General features: G+C 36.8%; 1 protein-coding gene across 6 annotated transcripts in view; it reads left to right on the forward strand.

Moving 5' to 3' along the window:
• Positions 1-25439, forward strand: part of HMCN1 (hemicentin 1) — a 433459-nt gene that overhangs the window by 312697 nt on the left and 95323 nt on the right. For all 6 annotated transcript variants that reach the window (XR_006891498.1, XM_046681569.1, XM_046681570.1 and 3 more), the window contains 13 exons: positions 772-917; positions 4629-4779; positions 6353-6547; positions 8009-8122; positions 12394-12581; positions 14139-14235; positions 20044-20205; positions 20920-21033; positions 21149-21351; positions 21641-21722; positions 21832-21963; positions 22293-22442; positions 24673-24832. Coding sequence is in view for 5 of the 6 variants with exons in the window: in XM_046681569.1 (XP_046537525.1) it covers positions 772-917; positions 4629-4779; positions 6353-6547; positions 8009-8122; positions 12394-12581; positions 14139-14235; positions 20044-20205; positions 20920-21033; positions 21149-21351; positions 21641-21722; positions 21832-21963; positions 22293-22442; positions 24673-24832 (1894 nt within the window). In the remaining variant the exon portion in view is untranslated. The remainder of the gene's footprint in view (positions 1-771; positions 918-4628; positions 4780-6352; positions 6548-8008; positions 8123-12393; positions 12582-14138; positions 14236-20043; positions 20206-20919; positions 21034-21148; positions 21352-21640; positions 21723-21831; positions 21964-22292; positions 22443-24672; positions 24833-25439) is intronic.

Raw genomic sequence — 25439 nt, forward strand, 5'->3', positions numbered from 1 at the left:
TTTCAATCCTGGTTTCCAATACGGGTTCATAATTATTTATGCTTATCCTTAAGTTTGTTGTTTATGCAGCTTGCTTCGTTAAGATGGAAGTTCAGTTAAATATTGTGCCTGTGACCTCCATCGCTTACAGACGTGAAGAGCCTGCTCAGTCTGCTCCCTAACCTCTTGTTGGAGAACTTGTTACCAACACTTCCTTAAGCTTCTCTATTTTCCTTCTGAGTTACCCTCTGGGCTAAGTTACGGTACTTTCATAGCACAAAACTATTTTTTAAATATATATGCTCTAATCAGTAGCCTAAGATGAGCTCATCAGTGACTTTGGGCTGATGTACTGTATATTGACCTATAAATAAAAAGCAAAGCTAATACTACTATTAATAGGGCCTACCTTTCAGGATTTTGTTTTTGTTTTTATTTTTAAGATGGAATAGTATCTTTCATTTTTGAATCAGTCCCAATAAAATGCATTGTGTGGGTCATGCTCGGACTGTGTCTGGGGACCTGGAACAAATGAAACTATTCTGTGAAGGACATTAGCAGCATTGTCAGTATTATAATGACAAAAGGAGAAAGATATTTTCCTTCGCATTCTGTATCTGAACACTACCATTTTATAAGATGCTAACTTGAGTCTTTGATGAAAGGGGAACATAGAAAATGCTTCAGTTATTTCCTTGTTTTCTTGTTAAGTAATCTTCAATGTGAGTCCCATGGTTTTCCATGTATTTAAAAGAGCCAATGTTTAGCTCTTTAATGCTTGTTTTTATGCAGTTCCACCCATAATCAATAAAGGGGACCTCCTGGGGCCTGGTCTTTCCCCTAAAGAAGTGAAGATCAGAGTGAACAACACCCTGACCTTGGAATGCGAAGCTTATGCGATTCCTTCTGCCTCACTCAGCTGGTACAAGGACGGACAGGCCAGTCACGAGTTTTTTCATTTGCTGATGGTTTCGTAAAGACTGAAATGCTCAATAAAAGTAAAAAATTTAAAATAAAAAACAGACACAAGTAACTCAGAGAATCAATGTGACCTTAAAACCAGCACAATCTCATGCCCCTAGAATATAAAACTGCAAAAGACTGGAGCCGTGTTCAATAATTTTAGTGTTATTCCATCAGAAAGTTTGAAGGATTGTTAAAATGATAGGTATAACATGGGTACTAAGTTTATTGACAACTTTCTGTAAACATTTTTAACTCTTTTATAAAAAGTAACATTTTTAATATTCCAAGATGAAGAAGTAAAGCTACATGTGATGATTAAGTGCCCAATACATTAACTAGGGGGAATAAGAAACTTTAAATAAAAGGCACATTCTTCAAGTATATGATCTGACTTTAAGATCACATATCCTTATTTCTCATTCAACTTATTTTCTTCCATGCAGGTTTTAAAAGACATATGTCCTGGTGTTTTTAAACCAAAATAGATTTTTTTAGCTGCATTTAACGCTCTGGTTAATACAGATGTGACATAGCTAAGCTGCTATTTGTCCTCTTTTACACATAATCAACCAAATGGTCAATTAAATTCCAGCTGTAGAAGCTCAGGTTAGAGCCATGATTTAAGATGCAAAAAGATATAGCTTTACGGATGGATTTTGCAATACTGGCAGCTAGAAAAAAAATCATCTCTTATAAAATAAGCAAGTTTCATCTGGAAACCATTGCAAGAGGAGAAATATGGAACTCCCACCATGTTCTGTTTACAATTTCTTTTCTGATTACAAGCACACTTCGTGGTACAATATCAAATTTATATGAGTTTGCTTGGAAACAATTAATTCCTGTCTCCTTTGAAATCTTATTATTTTGTTTTTAATTTTATCTAAAGCCTTTTCATTCATTGTAGTTACTACACATGCACACACACACATAAACACATACAATCACAAAAATTAGGTAAAGACTAGAATTGCACCAGAAATTAGGCAGTTTTGGTTTTTTTTAATTTCATAATAAATAGTTTAATTACAGTTTCAAATCCAGATTCTGAAATTAATGCAATTGTGATGCTTTCAGCTGCAAATTTTTCAGGTTTGGGGATTGGTCCCTAAAATGTGTGGCAAAAAATAACGGTTTTTGTTTATTTTCCATAGCCTTTCTTCTGTTATTTCATTCTTCACATAAGCAACACTACTTGAGCAAAATGGTGTTTTTAACAAAGTCCACCAAAAATATTGGCAGTGTTAGCCCCAATAAGTGTTTGTAGAGTCTTTGAATTTTGTTTATTCATGCTCTGCAGTTTTTCTTTTAGCATAGAAATTTTAAATTATTCTATTTTTATATGTGATACAATATTAATAACGACTCATGCATCCCAAATTATTTATTGAACACATTATTTGCCAGACACTGTTTTAGGTGCAAAGGATATAGCTAAAGGAAATAGACAAAGATCTCCATTCATATGAAGTTTGAGACAAAAACTAAACAAACCCACCAGTAAAACTGATAATGTGCCAGATGGCGTAGGTGTGGCGGTGAAAATTCAGTCAGGAAGGAGAACAATAGGTGTGGGAGTGTGATCTCTTGTTTATATAGGGAAGGTCGTACTGGTAAAGTGATATATGAGCAGAAACTCAAAGAAAGTGAAGGAAGCAGGCATAAGATATCTGAGGGGAAAATATTCCAAAGTAGAGAGAATAGCAAGGGCTAAGGCGCGGAGGCATTTTGGCTGGAGTGCCGTGATCCACGAGAACACAGGAGATGTGGGCAAATGATTGACGGAGGGCCAGATCCCACTGCCTAGCAGACTCGTTGGCCTTTATACTGATGGGAAGCCACTGGAAAATTTTGAACACAAGAGTGTTATGATCTGACTTCAGATTTTGAAAAGATTACATTGGCTCCTGTGTTGGGAAAAGAAAGGGAGGGTCCAGATTTGAATTTGTTGCAAGGGTCCAGAAGAGAGAGAGTTGTTTCTTGGATGAAGGTGGTAGCAGGATGTGAGGGAGAGAGAAGAGTCAAAAACGAGTCCAAGGTTTTGCATGAAGTCACCAAGAGAGTGAGTTTAGACAGAAATAGAAGAGGTCTAAGGATTAAGTGCTGGGTTACTTCTCCATTTAGAGGTTGTGGGGCAGAGAGGGAAATGTCCCAAAAGATATGGAAAAAAGGTATATCAAAATGAAGACAAATTAAATTGTGTTAAATGCCACTCGTTGGGTAAAATAAAGACTGAGAATTGACCAGCAAATTTAGCAACATGGATGTCTTTGGTGACCTTGACAGAGTCATTTTGGTCAAGTAGAGATGGTGAAAGTCTGATCAGAGAAGATTCAATGAAAGATGGGAGGAAATGGAGACAGCATATGTAGAAAACATTTTTAAGTCATTTGGTTATAAAGCGGAGTAGAAAAATGTGGAAGTAGGCTGCAGTCTAAAGAATTTTTTTTAATGGGAAAATTATACTATGTTATATGTAGATTGAAATAATCCAGTGGAAAAGAATAAATTGATGATGATGCAGGTGAGAGAAGACACAGTTGCTGGAGGGATATACTTGGGTAGACCAGGGATTGCTCAAAATGGATAAGGACTGGTATTAACCAGGGGAGTGCAATAAAGAGAGAGGGGACAAGAGAGTTGAGGGTTTATTCAAGGAGTGACTGCCACAAAAGAGCTTCTCTGAGTCCGGAGGGAATAGAGGTCAGGAGAAGAGTGAGAGGCAATGAGAAAATCATAAGGTCAGTGGATTGTGGGTCAAGAAGTTATTGGAATTGGGATGCTAGAGGAAGTGAGCTAGAAAGTTAGGAGGTGGTGGTCTGTGAGAACTTGAAACTGAGCCTATGAAGAGATGCGGTTATTGGAATTATAAGATCTAGATATGACTCTTGTATTGGTGTCTGACAAGGGGTTGAGGACAAGAAGATTAGAGGAGAGGAGGTCAAGGAGCTGAGAGCACACACTGTCTATGTGGGTATTGAAATCACCAAGGATTACAAGAAAAGTATTAGAAGGAATGACAGTGAGCCAGGAGCTAACATCTTCAAGGAATAAGGGGGAATTTAGTGTAAAAGGAAATTTTTAGATGATGAGAAATGTCCTACTATATCAACAAAATATCATAATATAAATATCTGTAGATTAATGTTCCATTAAGTATAGTTATACTTTCAATAAAACATAATATAAATATCTCTAGGCTAAAAATTTTCATTTATGAAGTAATGATGTTTCTGAATGAACAGTAGTGATTTTAGGTCAAATCAGATTATGTTAATGCCCCCAATCTTTCATTAAAAAACTCTAGCATTTTCTACAAAATTATCATAAAAGACATGCTTTTTTAATACCATATGGGATGAGCTGAAAATATTATTTTCCAACATGGATAAATGGATGTGGTATCTAAGAACATATGTTTCATCATAAAAAATATATAAATGTACCACCCAGAGATACCTTGCACAGATGTAAAGTGTATCAGCTACAATTTTTAATAAATAAAAATATCGTTACTTAAAAACAACCAGTTTAATCAAAGTAAATTAGTCAAATTATTGTTGTCTTGACTGTTTAACATAAGATTCTATGCTTATTAAACAATCATAAAAATATCAACTGCATGGTCTCTTAGAGGATTTATTAGAGTACTTAATGGTAACATTATTATAATTGAATCACAGCCCCTCAAATCAGATGATCATGTTAATATTGCTGCAAGTGGACACACACTTCAAATAAAGGAGGCTCAGATATCTGACACTGGACGATATACTTGTGTAGCGTCTAACCTTGCAGGTGAAGATGAGCTGGATTTTGATGTGAATATACAAGGTAATACTAATATGCTTATTTTGTGTAATTTAATTTGTCAAAGCAATGAAAAATAGATGATTTTGTTTATTTTAAATAGTATTTTTTCTGATGACAATAATATCAATTTATTATTGTAAAGTTGGACTCAAGAAATTAACAAAGAAGAAAATCCCATCGTTCAGTATTACTTCTGATAGTTTTAAATGTATATTTCATTTACAAATTGGGATCACATGATACGTATGTCTCTGTGACATTAGGTTTCCCCTGATATTATATCATGAAGTTTTGTTTTTTTTTTATTTTGAGGAAGATTAGCCCTGAGGTAACATCTACTGCCAATCCTCCTCTTTTTGCTAAGGAACACTGACCCTGAGCTAACATCCGTGCCCATCTTCCTCTACTTTATATGTGGGATGCCTGCCACAGCATGTCTGGACAAGCCATGCATAGGTCGGCACCGGGATTCGAACTGGTGAAACCTGGGCTGCTGAAGCGGAACGTGCGAACTTAACCGCTGCGCCACTGGGCGGGACCCATGAAGTTTTCTGTTTTCTTTTTTAATAGCATTTACATGGAAGACAAGAAAATAGTAAAGGTCACAATTTAAAGTAGTCAGACTTGGGATTCAATGATGATTTAGTCTGCTGCAAGCTCTGTGACTTGGGCAAATTACCTAAATGTTTTAAGCCCCAGTTGCCTCACTTTTAAACTTAATGCCTTGAAGAACTGTAGTGGGCACCAACTAGGAGTGTGTAAAGCCCTTAGCACAATGCTTAAGAAATAATACCTGCTATTATTGTTGTTGATACTGTTACTCTCAACATGATTTTTAATAACTACACCTGTTTTGTTAGTTGAGTATCAAAATATTTATTTAGCCAGACTCCTATTGTTGAATATCTGGCTTGTTTCCAAGTGTTCACTACTCATATATAATGCTTAACCGAACATCTTTATACATAAAACTTTTGCACATCTTTGATTTTTCATAGTTTGCTAATAGTGAAAATTTGGGTCCAGTATTATGCACTTTTTTAGTGCTTTTGCTCTACAGGGAAATTGCCTTCTAGAAAGTTCATGCTTGTCCCTTAGAAATATTTGAGAATGTCCTGTTCTTCTTAATGAAGTTATTAATCTTGATTGCATAACTTCTTTAGCCTTCTTAGTAAGAGAGATCATTGGGAAATGCTCTGAACTGAGCCAGTATTTTTTAATGGTTCTTCAAAATTAGTCTTTTCTGATATGATCATCTTCCTTAGTTGTGCTTATTCTAGTAGGTCCTGCCTGAAAGCAAGCTCCTTTATCTTCTAAGTGCCAGAGTGTTTTAACAGGGAGAGCAAAGCATGAGCACAGCTCTCTGAGCCCCGTACTTCTTGTTCTTCCACGTGAGAACCAGCTCTATCTTCTGTCTACTAATTTTTTAGTTTCGGGACTAGAGTTGGTAGGTGTATAAGTACTTGAAAATATTTTCACATTGTCTATTTTATTACATTTACAAACCACTCATGTGAAAATACAGCCTAGATCTTTGTTTAATGGATTGACACTGACATTCACATGTCTAAAATTTCATGTCTTTCTTCCATAGTTCCTCCAAGTTTTCAGAAACTCTGGGAAATAGGAAATATGCTGGATACTGGCAGGAGTGGTGAAGCCAAGGATGTGATCATCAACAATCCTATTTATCTTTACTGTGAGACAAATGCTGCTCCTCCCCCTACACTGACGTGGTACAAAGATGGCCGTCCTCTGACCTCGAGTGATAGAATATTGATTTTACCAGGTAATGGTTGCTATGAACAGGGTGAAAATCTGAACCCCTGCCACATGTATTTCTTCTCATTTATTAGACGAGTTGAATTGATGAGTTCTCTGGCCATGTAGTTTAACTGACAGAGGCTGCCAAATGCCACTGGTATCCATGTAGCTTCAAGTTAGGAGAGTCCAGGCTGAGAATTTGACATAGGATAGAACACTTTAGTTAATTTTCAGATCTACTACAGGATCCTTCTATCAACTTAAGAAAGTCCTTTGGATTCTCTGTGCTTCCATCTCTCTAATAGTGTCATGAAATAATCAGTTTGGTTTCTATACATTATTAATCATAAATTCTAAATTATATTTGCAAATAGTTACTACTCAGTTTATTAAATGCATTTATCATAAAGATTATTAGTTTCAAATATTTTAGTTGATACATGGTTTATTGATGGAAAAGGAGATGTTTGAATTGTAGAATAATATTTTGAATCTTTCTATTTACTTTTAGCAAACAGTCAAATAGACTTATCAAACTTTAAAAAAATGTACACTTAAGGTCAGTGCATTCCACTGTATGTAAATTTCATCTCAACTGAATAAAAGAATATCTTGGGAAAAAAAAAGACTAGACAGAAATGTGAACTAAATGTAATATGTGATCCTAAATTGGATCTGGGCTTGGGAAAAATAGGTATAAAACACAATATTGTAATAATAATGAAATTTGAACATGGACAATGGATTCCATAGTAGTTTGGTATTGATTTTAAATCTTTTTATTTTGATCATTATACCATGGTTATATAAAGGATTATGCTTATTCTCATGAAATACATATTTATGAATATTTAGCAGTAAAGAGCTACCATGTCTTCAGCTTACTCACAAATGGTTCAGAAAAAGATTTTTATATACATATATATATATATATATATATGACAGAGATAAAACAAATGCAATGAAATATAAACAATTGGCAAACATAGGTGATAATTTTTATACACTTATTGCAACTTTTCTCTACGTTTGAAATTATAGCAACATTGAAAAGTTAAAAAGTACACAGAGTTATTCTTTCAAGATTATATGTATAATGGTATACTTTATACCTCTTGCATCCTTGGCTATTATTTTCTTAAACCAAACTTCTTTTACATGTGTTCAAAACTGTAAAAGCAAGAAGTTACTACATAGTAACATTCCACATGGAACCTGATGAGAGGCACAGAGCAACATTCCCCACCTTGAGGAAAATCTATATGAGCTATTCATTTCTCAAGAGATCTGATTCATATATTGGATCACTTTTCAATAAGGCAGTGTTTGTTATAAAAGTGGTATATGGGATTAAAACCGAGCCATTGGATGAAGTAAGAACCTTGAAAGAAAATGTAAGGAAGTCAATAGACCTGAAAAACTGTCTCTCTGTTATTGTATTAACTCTAAGATTTAGAGAAGTAAACATATTGGGATATATTTTCAGGAGGGCGAGTGTTGCAGATTCCCCGGGCTAGAGTAGAAGATGCTGGGAGATACACGTGTGTGGCTGTGAATGAGGCTGGAGAAGATTCCCTTCAGTATGATGTCCGTGTACTCTGTGAGTTTGTTTTCTTTTGTTTATTATGCATTCTTTCACTCAAAAAAGTGTTCTGAGTACCAATGTTTTCAGGATGCTGCAAAACACTTTAGAGACTACAAAAATAATCAGAAACTGATAGTTCTACCAAGGAGTTAATTATCTTATACAAATTGAGAGCATATTAATTAGGACTCTTGAAGCATCAAATAAACTGGCTTAAAGCAAAAAAAGAGAATTCGTTGACTCATGAACCTGAAGAGTCCCGGAGTAGAGGTGGCTGCTGTCATGTCTGACTTCCATGGCTCAAAAGAAATCAACCAGACTTCACCTTTCTCTTTCTCTTGGCTTTACTTTTCTCTGTTATCATCCCTGTCAGGTAGGGGATCCCCTTGGATGGCAAGTCAGCCCCTAGCAGCTCTAGTCTTACATCATTCTAGTTTTACATCCAAATGAAAGCTTTTCTTTCCCAGTATTTACAACTGAAGTCCTAGAATTGGATTTCTGTGGCTTTATTTGGCCAAGCAGGAGTCGCATTTCCCTCCCTAAACCAACACAGAAGCCAAGAGGCCTAACTGATAAGGCCTAGTTCATTTGCCCACCTTTGAACCAGAGTCGTCTCCATCGGAATTCGTGGACTGAGAGTGGAAGAAGTATTGTACCTTGAAGGGGAGAGAGAAGTGATGTTACTAGAGGCAGAAACAAATAGACGCTTCCATTAGAAGAGATTGATCTAGAGAAGTGGCAGTGAGAATATATAGGAAGCAGACAGTATGAAAGATTTTATAGAGAAAGTGATTAAGTGATATGAAGTATTAGGCACTCATCTTGGAGTAGACGAAAAATGAGATTTGTATCCTGAGTGATTAAGAAAATGGTAGCAAGAATAATAATAATAGCAGACCTAGGAAAACAACATGATTTGGGAAGAAGGAAGTCAGTTTTGTTTTGGACATGTTGGAAATACTTAGGTAAGTTGTTGAATGGGCCATTGGAAGTATGGAACTACAACACAGGAGAGAGAACTAGAGTAAAAATATAGATTTGAGAAGAATCCACAAACAGGTGATATTCAAAGGCATGAGATTTCCAACAGAAGGGGTTATAGATAGAGTAGAAGATCCAAAGTTGATCATGATGGAATTATTTATAGGTAGGAGACAGGAAAAGGAAAACTGAATTAGAGGAGAAACAATTTGGAGAGTTAATGAAAACCAGTAAACAGAACCCAAGGCTTAGAAAAGGTTTTCAGTAAGTGGGTTTAGTATTGAATGCTGAAGCAAGTTTAGGAAAACTTAAGAACTTAAAAGGAAAACTTAAACTGATTTTAAGAAAATAAAGACTGAAAAAAGGCCATTTGACTTTAAAACCAAAAAAAAAAAAATCACTGGTGAAATTCAAAAGATCAATTTAGATAGAATGGTGTGGTGCAAAGCCACAGAACAAAAGGATAAATATTGAGCAAGTAGTGAGAAAAAAACAAGAAACAAATATACAGTACACTTAAGACATTTTGCAGAGAAAGGAAGAGGTGGGATATAATTTTAGGATAAATAGCTTGTTTGAAGAAACAGAGTTAAGAGAGATTTGAGCTTCCTTATAGACCAAAGAAAATGATCCAATAGAAAGGGACAAGTTAAAGTTCCAAGTATCTGTGTGGATGGAAGGAAGGTGCAGGGGTTGATGGAGCAAGGTCCTGGGACAGGTGAAAAATGCAATCAGGGAGCCAAGAGGGGTTAATTAGCCTTTCATGGTAGTGAACTACCATTCTCTGGAATGGTTAGAAGGGAAATGTGGGAATGCATATCAAGTGTATTTAGTCCTTTCCATTAAGTATGAGAGCAAGAGAAATCGAGGCAGGGGTAGTATTGGGGCCTGTGGAAAACAGAAAGTGTTAGTGATTGCCACTATGGAGGACGTGATAGACAGTCAGCCGAGGAAGTTGGAGCCATTTGGCTCGGTCATTGTTCCTTCAGCCACCCTTAGTAACCTGGGGGCAGAGGTAGAAAAAATAGGTGGTGTGGTCTACCTGGGGGGGGAGAGTCTTGCCACAAGGTACACATTGTGGAAGCACTGGAGAGTGAGAGATCCTAGAATATGTGGTGAGACAGAACCTCATCAAAATAAACCACTAGGAGGTCTGGGCAGGGCAAGAGGAAAATGGTGGAAAGAGGCTGATGGGCTGATCATAAGTGGAGAAGGACTGCAAGTGCAAACAGAAAGCAGCTTATAAAGGAAGGCTGAAAAGTGGTGGAAGAGAGAAGACACTGGAGTCCAAAATCCACTTATTTGACGAATATCTATTGATTGCTCACTATGTGCCAGGCACTGAGGATACAGCAGTGAATACAGTAGACATGAGTCCTTCTTTAGGGAGCTGATAAACTTGCGGAGGGAAGAGGTGTTAATGTCGAATGGTCCAAGGTGTGACTGTCTTTGGCTGGCTGAAGTGGGGTGGGGTGAAACTAGTTAGGGTGGGATGGGTCATCAACGCAGATTTTAAAGTCTACAAGATAGTAATAAGGAGAAGAAAAAAGGAGGAGAAGACAATGAAAATCAGTACTAACATCATCAAGAACCATGAAGGAGTATCCCAGACCACCTGGCATAATTTGACCTAAGTTTGGCAAGAGTTTAGTTTAAGACAGAGTGGATGGATCTGATAAAGTAGGAACCTAGTGTAGTTTGGCAAGGACTGGGATTCAGTTAAATCGACATGGAATTTAGGGATTAGGTAGTCAAGGGTAGATGTTCATGCCTTCCGTCTGTTATTTTTAATTAGGAGGAAGTTGGAAGGCATGTTGGAGATGAGTTCAGAGTTGAGAGGTGGGAACAAAGCAAGAAAAATGAATTGGACCCAGAATTCTGTCTAAATCAGGACTGTTTCACAACATTTAATGCTCACCTCCTAGGTGCCACTGAGAACAATTCTGACTGGTATAACCCAGCTGAGGGGGAAGGCAGCAGCGGGGCAGGTCAGAGCACAGAGCTTTGGTGGAGGCCTGCACTGGTCAGACCTCGGACCTGTAGTGTATCTCCTGGTACCACCGGATGGTTCAACTCCAGGCAAAACTGAGTAAAACATCAAATCTTTATGTCCCAACATTTCATTTGATTGGTTCTCATGGTATGAGGGTAGTGATAGCCTCATTCAATCTGAAATTCAAGGTTATTATTTACTAATCTGCAGTTTGTTATATATTTTATGTTTACTAAAGTGTAGTTAGAATTATATAACTTTAATGTGAAAATATGCATTCAAAATAACATTGAAGTTCTTTCATGTGCCTTGTAGCCTTGTTATTTTCTTTACAGACTTTCCGTTTAGCTTTTGAGACACCCAAATACCATCAGCTTCCATCTACATTAAACATACAGTCTTTACTGATTGCAAAAGATATGGTACATTTTAAGAGAGTGAAACTTAAAATAGCTAAGTTTTCAAAACAAAATGATTATTCACTTTGAAAATGAATTTCTGCATTTACAAAAGTAGCCAACACATGCTTTCCTAGTTTAACATTTCTGCTTTTTAAAATTCTATGGGTAATATGTGACTTTTTTATAACTGACCAGTCTAACATAAGCTAGACCTGAACTTGGATTCAACAGTAGTATTTTAAATGAGAATGAACACGTGTAGGAAAATCTAGAGCGTGACTTCTCAACCTTTAGCATGCGTAAGGATCACCTGGAGAGTTTGTTAAAACACAGACTTCTTGGCCTCTCTTAGAGATGCTGATTGAGGAGATCTGAGTTGGCCCCCAAATCTGCATTTCTAAGCAAGCTCCCAGGCGATGCTGATTCCACTGATACTGAGGCTGGGGAAACATACTTTGAGGAGCCCAGACAATTCCCTCACAAATGAGACCAAATTTGTACATTTCAAATACACTTTAAAGATATAACTTATCTGACTTGTCTAGATGACCAAATAGACTTTATTAATTCATGCAGATGCTACTTGCATGTCTGCTTGAAAACCCAGAGGGCATAGTGGAAAGGGCTAAGAGACAAGCAAGATGAGATATTTGGGGGAAGAATTGGGATTGACCTAAACGGGAATGAAACCATGGGAGGGGTTAGTCTAGGGTGGGTGAAGAGAGGGAAATTCACATAATTTTTATCACCACCCTAATTTGTTGGTGTAAAATGTTGCTTGAGGATCCCTGTTTCTTCTTCAAGTTTTGCTCCTCTATTATTCCAAACTTTTTAAAGTTGTCTGAAAACTAGAATAATTTAGAAAAGACCTTGTTTCCTATCATAACCTCTTGGTTACAATCACTTATTAGTGCCACCAAGTATCAAGGGAGCAAGTAGTGATCTCCCCGAGGAGGTCACTGTGCTGGTGAACCAGAGCGTGCTGATGGAGTGCATATCCAGTGGCAGCCCCGCACCAAGGAACTCCTGGCAAAAAGATGGGCAGCCCCTGCTAGAAGATGAGCATCATAAGTTTCTATCTAATGGAAGAATTCTGCAGGTAAAAGTAAAACATCTAATTTTAAAATATCTATTTGACTTTGTATTTTATAACAAGTCTTTTTGACTTTTAAAAATAATTTTTAGTGATTTATAAGTGTATTTGTAAAAATTAACCATAAAAAGGATATAAAAAAAAATTCTTGCCATTCTATTCCCACTATCAGAAGTGACCACTGTTTACAGTTTTGTATGAATTCTTCCAGAAAGTCTCTGTACATTCAATACACTCACACACACACAAACAGCACTACAATACGGCCTTTGTGATAAAAAACACATTATAAGCAGATTATTACAATCCTTTCCATTGCATATTTCTGATGGTAAAATTGTAGGTGGTGTAATGTTCCCTGTAGATTAAATTTTGTCCTGTATTGGCAAAGAATTGATAATAAATAACCATGGAAATCACATAAATATCCTGAACTCTTGTTCACCAGTGGGCATCTCTCTATTTTGTTTTCAAATGTCCTAAAAGAAAGTTAGGCACTTGTAGAAATAACACCAACTCTTTTGTTAGGATACAACTTAATAAATTATTTCTTGAACATATAAATGATGTTCTATAGGCCCAAGAATCTAAGCGTAGCTGTCAGCGTATCCAACATAGGACATAGCTCATGGAGTTCTATTAAAAAACAAAGAATCAGGTTACTGCTTGTAAATAAGCTTGAATTCTCGAAGTATCTTCTAAACATTGTGACAGTTTCTATTTGGTGATTATACAACCTCTACCAAAAATACTTAAATGTTTCTGTGTCGAGGGCCAAAAAACATACAGATGGATAGAAATTTCTGCATAATGGAATAAAGAAAATATAACTGCTGTGTTAGCTAACTATTGCTGCATGAAACAAACCACTCCAAAATGTCAACTTAAAACATTAAGTATTTATTTGGCTCTCAAGTCTTCTGGTTGGCTGGGTGATTCTTCTGGTCTCAGCTGGGCTTACTCCAGCGCCCGGCTGCTGTGGATTGAATAGGTGGCTCTGCGGATCTTGGCTGGGCTCTCATCCATGGCCTCGGTTACCATAACTAGGCTGATTCTTCCCCCCGTGACCTCTCACCCTCCAGCAGGCTCGTCCTGGCTTCGTCACATGGTGGTGGCCCGGTTCCAACAGAGTAAGGAAAAGTGCATGATGCCTTTTCAGTCGTAGGTTTGAAATGGCACACTGTCCCTTCCATCACATTCTTTTGGTCAAAGCCAGGCACAAGGCCAACACAAATCCCACATCTTTACTCAGCATCTCGATGGGAGGAGATTTGAAGTCACATTGCCAGGGTGTAGATAGGAAAGTGGGAGAATAATTTGGGACTCTTTTGTAGTCAGTATACCACAGTGTGTAAAAACTTGCGTTTCTGATCGGAAATCCTTACAAAGAAATATTTACCTGATTGACCTAATAAAAGTCACCATCAGCACTGTTATGTACAAATTTTTTTTCTTATGTTCATCTGGTACTAACTAGAAAGAATGTGTATTGTTTATTCTCAAAAATTATGACAAGTTGCTTTATAAGAAATTTCACTTGGAATTTCTTCATTTTTTCCTTAGATTCTGAACATTCAAATAACATCAATCGGCAGGTATGTGTGTATTGCCGAGAACACAGCTGGAAGTGCCAAAAAGTATTTTAACCTCAACGTTCATGGTAAGAGCTCAGTTCCAAAAACATCTGTTAGAGCATGCTTGAAAAAGCAGGAAAACTGTGTTTTGTATTATGTAGGCTTATTTTGTGTTTTTTAAACTTGAACAATGTGCAGAGCCTGCATTCATTCAATCTCCTCCCTTCTTTCCTCCCACCACAGCTAGTAGGATTTATTAAGTACGAATCTTCTAGGAAGCCTGTTTTTGTTATTATTTCAGTTCCTCAGGAGAAAGTAGTTACTCCTACATATTTGGAAGTAAAAAGTCAAAATTTAAAATCCCAAGGATTACAGTTTTTATGAAGTTAGGACCAAATATAAATCTTCTGCTCATAAAATTTCATCCACTAGTCCTGATTGGAACCAGTTTCCATCCTCAAGGGTAGAATTCCTGTGGAGCCCCATCTCTGGTACCTCATATACGCCCTGGCGAAGAAAAAGTCACTTTGTGGAGTTAAATAATTCCTAAAACCATCAGCACATCTAATTCATTCATCAAACTTTAAGTTCTCTTTATATGCCAAACACTCCATAAATACTATTTTTTTCCTAAAACGGCCATTGATTTTCTACCACAAAAGAGTAGTTTTATTTTCCTGACACACAGCGGCCTCCAGAATATTAAATTGGAAATGGTGAACAATCGTAGAAGATTTCCTTTACATGTGTAAGATATATATAAAACTCTAGCTCATTTTGGAAATAGCTGAAATTTGAAATTGCATGAAAAATTTCTCCCCTGCAGGGACCTGGATTTAGCATCATGGATATATTTTTTTTGGTGTGATATGTAGGGAATGCAGAGTCTAACCGTGTTTAGTGTTTTGTGTAACAGATATTTGAAACCCTTTTATCTTTGTATTCCCAGTGCTTAGCACAGTGAGTAGCACACAGTAGGTGCTTAATCAATATCTTCCAGGTTTTTTTAATGAATAAATCTGACCCAAGCAGAAACAAATGTGTTACAAATTCCCAGAAAGAAAGAATTATTAAACAAATATAATAATTGGGAAATCACACATTCTAATCTGTAAAGTATAATGGAATAAATGTTAAAAATAAAAACGTTCATTATTTTTCCTGATTCACCACGGCGGACTAATTTTTCCTCCTCTATGTGATCAAAAGCATCTGTAAATATCCCCTTTATAGCAGTTACATACATTGCCTTGTGTTACCTTTATATGTCTGTATCTTCACCTCTATTCCATAACTTTATTGTAAGTACTGTAGATGAATGGTCATTTCTTACAGATCTTGGTCTCCCTAAATTTAGAATGATGTCTATAGTTGTGATAGTTGCTAAATATTTGTGGTTCCTTTCTTATGTTTCCTTGATATCCATTGTCTATTAATGCATAGCAAAAACACTGGAAGTGCATATCCAGTGGCGGCCCCGCACCAAGGAACTCCTGGCAAAAAATGGGCAGCCCTTGCTAGAAGGATTGGCATTCAGGAGAGTGTTTCCTCTTTCACCAGTTAATGGCATCTTGAACTCTCAGTTGCAATCAGCAACCCATACTTAAATATTGGAAAATTCATTTTGCAGAGAAATAATTTAAATTATTTTCACTTAAAACCATACCATTTGTTACCACCCACTACCACAATGCTTGCTTCTTTTGGGCTCTAACCTTCGATCTGTTGACCTCTCAGTTTTCAAGCCTCGGTGTCTTCACGCTGCTTCATATCCAGCTTACCTTTCATGGAACAGCATTTCCATCACTTCTCTTAGCCCAAGTCTTCTCAGTGTTCTTGCTGAGTAAAAGCTCACTCTGCATACTGACCACTTGATACCCACCAGGTGCTGTGCCAAGTGTTTTATATGTATTATTTCACTTAATTATCTCAATAACCCTGAGTGGTTGGTACCATTTTATACCTCTTTTACAGATGTAAAACAGGCTGAGTGAGATTAACACGTTCAGAGTTCCACAGTTGCAAATACAGAACCAGGATTCTAATGGAGGCAGTCTGATCCCAGAGCTTTTCTACTTAGCTGCTGTTCTGTATTACCTCTCACAGTTCCACATCTGCACCGTACCTGCACCTAGGTAGCTAACCATGGCTGGAGGAGCTCTTGGAGTCACGAATAATGGTGTCATTATAAATTCATAGGTACCAGCTGGACCTGGGCCCTCCGTGCTGCCTGGGGCCTCTTTCTTGGGTCTTCTCCCTCACACCTTCACCCCCTCCTCAAATATCAGATGGCCCCTGTTTAAGTTTGCTCAGGCTGCCATAACAAAATACCAGAGACTGCGTTGCTTAAACAACAGAAATTTGGTTTCTCACTGTTTTGGAGCCTGGACAGTCCAAGATCAAGGTGCCAGCAAGGTTCAGTTTCTGGTGAAGGCTCTTCTTGACTTGTAGATGGCCGCTTTGTCCTCACAAGGCTTTTCCACTGAGCCTGTGTGGATAGAAAGTGAGGAAGCTCTCTGGTGTCTCTTGCTGTAAGGACACTAATCCTATAGGATCGGGGTCTCACCCTTATGACCTCATTTAACCTTAATTACTTTCTTTAAGGCCCCATCTCCAAATATAGCCACCTGGAAGTGAGGGCTTCGGTATGTGAATTTGCAGAGGATGCAAACTTTCAGTCCATAACAGCCCCCTCTCACTTTCTCTCGGTAGATGCCCTCACCTCCTGTTTTACAGGGAAAAGAGAAGGCATATCCCAGATCCCACCTCAAATTCTTACCATTGCCCTGAGAACATTAACTGCATCTGTTTTTGCCGTCTTTTCACCCTGTTACAACAAAAGATGGAAGCATACTTCCACCTTCCAAATGCCAAAGACTAACTTGACTCTAGAGGTCTCTGGCCACTACCTCCTCAAAAATCGCACAGTCTCCTCTCTTCCTCTCTAATATTGAAATTCTCGTTCCTTACTGGCTCCTTCCCAAATTTATTTGTCTCTTCCCTCTTAAAAAAATTAAAGTCTCTCTAAGAGTCTCTCTCTTCAGCTGCCTCCCTAGCTTTCCCCCCTGTTTCAAAGCAACCTTCTCTAATAGCTGTATATAATTAGTCTCCATTTCCTCACTCCCACTCTCCCCTCCCACCACTGTGTTCCAAATTTCCCCTCCACAGCTCCAATGAAGCTGCTCACTGAGTTTGTGAAACGTCCATTCAAGCAGACAGTTTCCAGGCTTCATCTTTCTTACTTCTGAGCATTTGACATAATTGGCCACTATCTTTTTCAAAAATTCTCTTCCTTTGGCTTTTGGGACACCCACACCCCTTATTTATATCTTGTCTTTCCCATCTCTCATTCCTAGTTGTCTTTGCTGGTGCCTCCTCACCACTATGACACTTTAGTTTTCCAAGCTCTAGATTTTGTTCTCTTCCCACTCTCTTCCTAGGTGATTTCACAAGTTCCCAAATTTCAGATACAGTCTCTGTGCAAATAGTTTCCAATTCTTATCTCCAGCCAGGGCCCCCTCAGGAGTTTCTGACTCTTCTTTCCAAATGTCTACTTCTTACTGACACAAATGTCTAACAGTCACCCTAAGACAATGTGTATATAACTGAGCTCATTATTGTTTCCCCAAAATGTGTTCCTCTTCCAATGATCTCCGTCTCAGTGGAGGCAATCACCAATCTACCCGTTGTTGAAGCCAGAAAAATGGACGTCATCCCTGACTTCTCCTCTTCCTTAAACCTCACCCTGAGAACATCAACTCCTAAAGACTCTACCTACAAAATATCCTGGGATCCACTCACTTTTCTTGATCCTTTCAGGCACCATCCTAGGCATAACTATAATAATCTTTTGCATATACTACAGCAATAGTCTCGTAACTGGTCCTTCTAGCCTTCTCATCGGTTCTCTCCACTGTGGCCAGACTGATATCTTTTAAATTAATTTTCTATTAAACCACTCTTCAGCTTCCCAATCCCTAGCATGTATTTCAGCAGTTTTTTGTTTTGTTTTTTTTTTTTGGTGAAGAAGGTTGACCCTGAGCTAACATCTGTGCCAATCTTCCTCTATTTTGTATGTGGGGTGCCACCACAGCATGGCTTGATGAGCAGTGTGTAGGTCTGTGCCCAAGATCTGAACCTGCAAACCCTGGGCCAGTGTAGTGGAGCACATGAACTTAACCACTATGCCACTGGGCCAGCCCCTCAGCATTTTTAATAATGCCCAGAAGACCCCATAGAATCTTATCCTTGCTTAGTCCTTTAATCTTCTGCCTACCCCGCAACCTTGCTCTTCAAATTCAGTTCATATCAGCCTTCTAGATGCCATGTCTTTTCCCCCTTTTGGGCTTTTGTATACATGTTGTCCCTTCTTTATGGAGACACACCCATTTCCTGTCTTCTATTTAGCTTATTCCTGGTCATATTTCAAGTATCTTCTTAAATGTCAATTCCTCCTCCTGATCCCCAAACGAGATTACTTCCCTGCCATCACTCTATTCTTCTGAATGACACTCATTACACTTGTAATTACTAGGCAGTATTGAACAGTGGCTAAGAAAAGGGGCTCTATAGCTAGACTGCTTAGCTTCCAAACCTATCTCTTCCGGTAACTAACTGTGAACCCTTAGGCGAGATGCTAACTTCTCTATGTCTCAGCTCCCTCATCTATACTAGGAGGGTAAGAACTGTATCTGATACATAAGCTTGTAGGAAGATTCAATGAGATAGTGTATGTGAAGTATGTGAACTGTTTAGAGCAGTTCCTGGCACAGCAAACCACTTAAAAAAAAGTTAGCTGTCATTTTTAGTTCAAGGTCATTATGACTAAGTTATTAGCTCTGTACAGTTATTGTCTATTACGTTTTCACACTGCATCAGCACCTAGCACATCTGGAATAAGTAGGTATTCAATAAATGTTTGATAAATGAATGAATATTAAGATTAGTAGATGAAAAATAACTATGTGATAGTAAAAGAAAAATGGCAATTGTGCCTTTTTGATGTTCTGCTTTTATTTTCTATGTTTTTTTAAGACCTCAGTCCTAGTATAATAGAGTGTCATATTAATTGAATTCCTTAGTTCATGCCTATCTTCACTGGTTGGAACAAGACCCATCTCTACTTTTACTTCTTATCTATTCATTCATTCATATATTCATGCATTTTTATACCCATTCCTTGCTCCTATTTTCCCTCCTCCTTCATAGGAAACCATTGGAATATGTATGTTATTCTTTCCATGTGCATGTGTCCTTCTAAAACATATATTGTTCCATATGCATTTGTTTTAATATGCATAAATGGCATTGCATTATTAATCTCATTTTTTTTTTTACTTCACTGTTTCTCTGCACTACTTTTGCTTATGGAATTCTTTTTGGTAATGAACAATATACTATAGAGTTGTTTATTTCTTAAATTTTCTGCTGATCTTGAAAGTCATTGGTTTACATTGTCAAAATAACCTGTATAGTTTATTGATAGACAGATACCCTAAAATTAAATATCTACTATTCAGGAAAATAAAAACTTTAAATAAGGATGTAATATTAAAAAGAAGAATATTAAAATGTGCTTCATAAAAAGCACATTAGGTCTTTCCTTGTACATTGACAAAACCATCTTAGGAACTGCCAACTACATTTTCCAGACAAAATGCAGAGTAAATCTGTCTTTGAAAATTCTGGGACTCTCCTTCAATTGGGGAAAACAAAACTGATGGATAAAGTTTAATGAAGCTGTTAGGGAATTCTAAGAAGAAAGACACCTAGATAATTAACAGCATCATTAACTCAGTGCTTTATCAGATACAGTGGTTGGGCTTATGTTAATAAATTGGAATATGTGTTACTGGTAATATCAGATTTCACTTTTAATATATTTATTATTATAGTTCCTCCAAGTGTCCTTGGTCCTAACCCTGAAAATCTCACTGTGGTGGTGAACCATTTCATCTCTTTGACCTGTGAAGTCTCTGGTTTCCCTCCCCCTGATCTCAGCTGGCTCAAGAATGAACAGCCTATCAAGCTAAACACAAATGCTCTCATTGTGCCTGGTAAGGAACTTGCTGCTCTTATAAGGTGGGCAAAACTGTCTCATTTTCCTTTATTTTTAATACAAATCGCATTTCAACTTAGTCTTTTGTCAATCTTTTGTCTTGCTCCACTTATGTGTTTATGTTAAATGCCTCTCTTTACCCATTTGGGGCCATTAGGACAAGATTGTATAGACTTTTATGATTTTAGTACGAATGTACAGTAACAGATCTACTTAAAGAAATTCTGAAATTTAGGAACAGAACTCCTTAGTCATTCCTTGGGGGTGATAGACTAGTAAGCAGTACTTTCATTGAATAAGTTTGCTGGTTGTTTTTAATTCCTCCTAAAGCTCCTTGAGGATAGATAAATAGAGTGACAGACAGTTGCTTCTGCACTGGGGGAGATTTAAAACCAGAAAACACTTGTGAATATATTGGACTATAGCACAGTTACTGTTTGCTCAAGAGAACCTATGTGAAACAGTTCCACCATCCATGTTTGGTTACTGGAGAGAACAATTTTATGAATTTCTTCCTTTACAAGGAAGTAGAATCAATAATGAAGGAAGGATCAAAGAAAGCTGATTCAATTATTTTATTTCAAATATGGAACATTTCTATATAAATTTTACTCTAAGGGAAAGGACCTATTTTTCCATTTATCTTATTGATAAAATACTTGCTAGACCGACCTCTATACCACTCATCAATTTCCATTATTTTTGCCCACAGGGGGTCGAACTCTACAAATTATTCGGGCCAAGGTATCTGATGGTGGTGAATACACTTGCATAGCTATCAACCAAGCTGGCGAAAGCAAGAAAAAAGTTTTCCTGACTGTTTATGGTTTGATTTTGCACTCCTCATAACATTCTTTCATTTTTAAACTGGTATTAAATATTTTCTATCTGAGCACCTTCATGAAAAATAAAATCCTTCTGTTCTTGTTTCCTTCCCTTAGTGCCCCCAAGCATTAAAGATCAAGGCAGTGACTCGCTTTCTGTAGTCAATGTAAGAGAGGGGACCCCAGTGTCACTGGCGTGTGAGTCCAACGCTGTCCCACCTCCAGTCATCACCTGGTATAAGAATGGGCGGATGATAACAGAATCGACTCACTCGGAGATCTTAGCAGATGGACAAATGCTGTACATCCAGAAAGCTGAGGTGCATCTTTTATTCTTGTTTGCATGTCATGAGTCCTTGGTGGGATTACAGAAGAGAAAATTGGAAGCTGCATATTTCCTTTACTACAGTGAAAAATGATTTTCATTAAAAACTAACTTCATCAATGCCGTTGACCTTATTATCATTAAAAAAAAGTAGGATTGTAGAAGGCACTTAGAACCGGGGCATTTGAGCATAAAGATGACTGATGATTTAATCTACACTCGAACAGTGTGATTGGTCATCTGTAACTTAATGGAGCACATACAATAGTATCTTTTTCTTTTAGGTATCTGACACAGGCCAGTATGTATGTAGAGCTATAAATGTAGCAGGACGGGATGATAAAAATTTCCACCTCAATGTATATGGTGAGCATCTGCCTCTAATACAACTCTTTTTCCCCCAGATATGCAAATGAAAAAAAGTATCTTCAATTAGCTTAATGAGGACACATGATTTCCTTCTGTCTTTTTACAGTGCCACCCAGTATCGAAGGACCTGAAAAAGAACTGGTTGTTGAGACCATCAGCAATCCTGTGACCTTAACCTGTGATGCCACTGGAATCCCGCCTCCCACCATAGCGTGGGTAAAGAACCATAAGCCCATAGGTAATAGAGCTGTGTACTTTTTATGATTATTTTCTTTGGCTCTTAATTCACTAGATTGATAAACTAGCACATTTTCAGTATTATACTCGTAGCTGTGTGTAGTTCAGAAAGCCTCATGTACTGAAATATAAACTTAGAAAATACATTTTTTCTTTTTCTAAAATAAGATTTGCCTCATTTCCTCTTCCAAAGAAGGCTCCCGTTTAAAAGAGAAGTACAAAGGAAGAACTTTTAAGAAATATATTTATCACATAAAAAAGACGTGAATTGTAGAGATGTTAAAAGTAAAAGCTTTTTTATGTTTTGTTTTGTTTTGTTTGTACCTCTAGAAAATTCTGACTCACTTGAAGTCCATATTTTGTCTGGAGGTAGAAAACTCCAGATTGCCCGATCTCAGCGTTCAGATAGTGGAAACTATACGTGCATTGCTTCAAATATGGAGGGAAAAGCACAGAAAAATTACATTCTTTCAATTCTGGGTATGTGGGGTACACTTTGATTTATCTTCAATTTCTTTATTTTATTCTATCTATAGTACGAAATAAGTCGACATCTAAATAAATCACTTATAATTGATTCAAAATATCTTTTTTTGACATGTTTTGGATGTTTTATTTTATTTTTTTCTAGTTTTGTTGAGATATAATTGCATATAGCACTGTGTAAGTTTAGGATGCACAGTATGATGATTTGACTTACAAAATATCTTTAGATAAACAAAAACTATTGTCAATTCTCTGTCCTACATTTATCAGTAGATTGCATTTTCATGGAAATGGACATAAATGTGGAAAAAAAGAATAGTAGAAATTTCATAATCTCCATTTTTTTCACATTTGCTGAAATTATTACCTTCCTATAGTATATATTCTATTGAGTCACTTATTTATTTTAAACTGGCATAACTTATTTTGATGCTAAGCCTGTAGGTCTGTTTTTGCTTATATAGATAAGTAAGATTTAATTTATGAAGAGGTTGTACTATGTTCTAACTACAGGTCAGGGATTGGGTAAATTTCAAGCAATCATGAATCTTGTGCTATTTTGGGGTGAGAATAAGGAGCATTCATTCATCCAACCAATATTTAATTGATGCCTACTGTATTCCTGCATAGTATTTAGCACTGCAGGAAGAACCTGCTTTCTTTTGATTTTCAGTAAACCCCTGATTATTACTTTTGGCCTAATGTTTAAATTGAAATGGAAGTCTAACTTGAAACTCAGTTGAAATGCTTGCTTTTCCCAATTTTATTACAGTTACTATGAAAAGATTTTCTCATATATTATAAATATAAGTGTGAATATTTATTCTGTACCTGTTGCATGCTCTGCCAAAGCAAACTCCAAAAAATCAAAATTTTTCCACAGTTTTATTGAGATACAATTGATATATACCATTGTATAAGTTTAAGGTATACAACATGATGATTTGATACATATATGTAGTAAAAAGGATTGCCACAATAAGATTAGTTAAAATTCATCACTTGAAATTTGAAATTAAAGAAAAATTATAACAAGTTTATGAGTATCAGTGGTTTCTCTGATTAGTGATGCTTTGAGATTTCAAAAGCAAAAAGGGAAAAATTACTATTTAGAGATTCAGTGTCAGAAATTGCGTGTTTAATTATGTTTAATTTATTAATAATAATAGATGCCAGTCATGGGGTGTGTCGTATGACCAAACATTTTACCAGACTTTTTACATGTATTATTGTATATTAGGACTAAAAGTAATTTATGTGTATAGGGAGGGCCTAGTCCAGTGGTTTTCTATATAAGACACTCATTATAGGATGTCTCATTAACATTATTTGACTTGACTTCTTTAGTAACTCTAAATTCTGCAAATTTAGTGTAATTATTATTATCTTCTGGATGACTAAAATGAGATTTGGAGAGACTGTGCTGTGTGCTGGTAAATGTTTAGCAGTTGACTCTACAGACAAAAAGGTCCTGATTTGTAGACAATCATTTGCCAGTTTCTGTGGTGAAAATGTTCCCACTGTGGCCCATTTAAAGCTACCAATGTGATGTCAGTGAACATGGAGTGGGGAGGACGTGCAAAATCGGCCTTTGCGAGCTTATATGAGCTGCTTCCAGCACACCACTATAATCATTTAGAAGAGGAATTCAAATGTGTTTCTGTCTGATACCATTGTCAATATTTTTATTACACATTATTTCTTGATTGAATCATGAAAAGGAAAAACAAAGGTGATTAGGAAAAGAGAACAGAAACAATTGGATCTTGAAACCTACGATAAGACTATCATTGCTCAGAATAAATAATATTCAAATTGCATCATGGAGAAGGAAATTACCAACTTACATAAGTTTCTCAAACCTTTGTGCTAAGACTTTATAAAATAGATTCTGCTGAACTATACTATTCAGAGCTATCTATTGAAGATTTAATCCAGGTGTGATTTATTTGGCCAGGAAGGGTGCCCATAAGGTAGATTTGTCCCCTAGCCCCTATGACTAAATTATTATATCAACTTACAAATATATCAGGAATATTAAAGTGATTCCTCTACCTATTCCTCATTGAAAGGTAATTTATGAGAATATCAATGGTTTGATCTTGAACCACATTCTAGGAAGAACATGAAATAAAAATGGCATATTGTTCTATGATTCTGTTGTGTTCATTAGAATTTATATCCTTGTGCCTTGTTAATGAAAGTCTTAATTATTTCTACAAAGTTCCTCCCAGTGTTGCTGGTGCTGAAATTCCAAGCGAAGTCAGTGTCCTTCTAGGGGAAAATGTTGAGCTGGTCTGCAATGCAAATGGCATTCCCACCCCACTTATTCAATGGCTTAGAGATGGAAAGCCCGTTACTGGCAGTGAAACAGAAAGAATCCGGTATGTTTAAGAAAAATCTTTGCGTCCTTAATTGTAAAGTCTGCTACAGTGTTTTATGCTTCAAATTTCACGTGAATAATACCAAATTCAGTCTCATTAGACCTTGGCTATTGTTATATTCAGGAAGAAAAAAGATAAAATTTTGGCGAGTTGGACAAAGAAATTCCCCTTGGAAATTTGTATTTGTGTGTGTGTTCCTTATCCATCAACTCAGTTAACTGTCATTGATTTTGCTCCTCTAGTCTCAGAATGTGTATACCAAATGTCGTAAAATAATTAGCTCTTCTTTCCTGCTAACATCAAACCAACTTCATTCTACAAAAGATTCTTCAGTAATCTGAGATATGACTTTGTGTCTTGAAATCACCAAACCACCAAACATGCCATAATACTTGGCTCATTTTGAGAAAAGATACAAAATCATCCTAATCCAGTTCATTCCTTGTAATGATTTGTCCAAATCCCGTTTTCAGCTGATGCTTGCTTGTTACCCATGCCGCAATACTGTGGTAAGGGCATCCTGCTACTTTCAACAACAGATGCCTTTGCAAGGACAATCCAGAATTCTGTACTCTACTAGATTAATTCATCACAAAGCCCCGTTATA

Source organism: Equus quagga, chromosome 13 (assembly GCF_021613505.1).
Source record: "Equus quagga isolate Etosha38 chromosome 13, UCLA_HA_Equagga_1.0, whole genome shotgun sequence".
NCBI classification, from domain to species: Eukaryota; Metazoa; Chordata; class Mammalia; order Perissodactyla; family Equidae; genus Equus; species Equus quagga.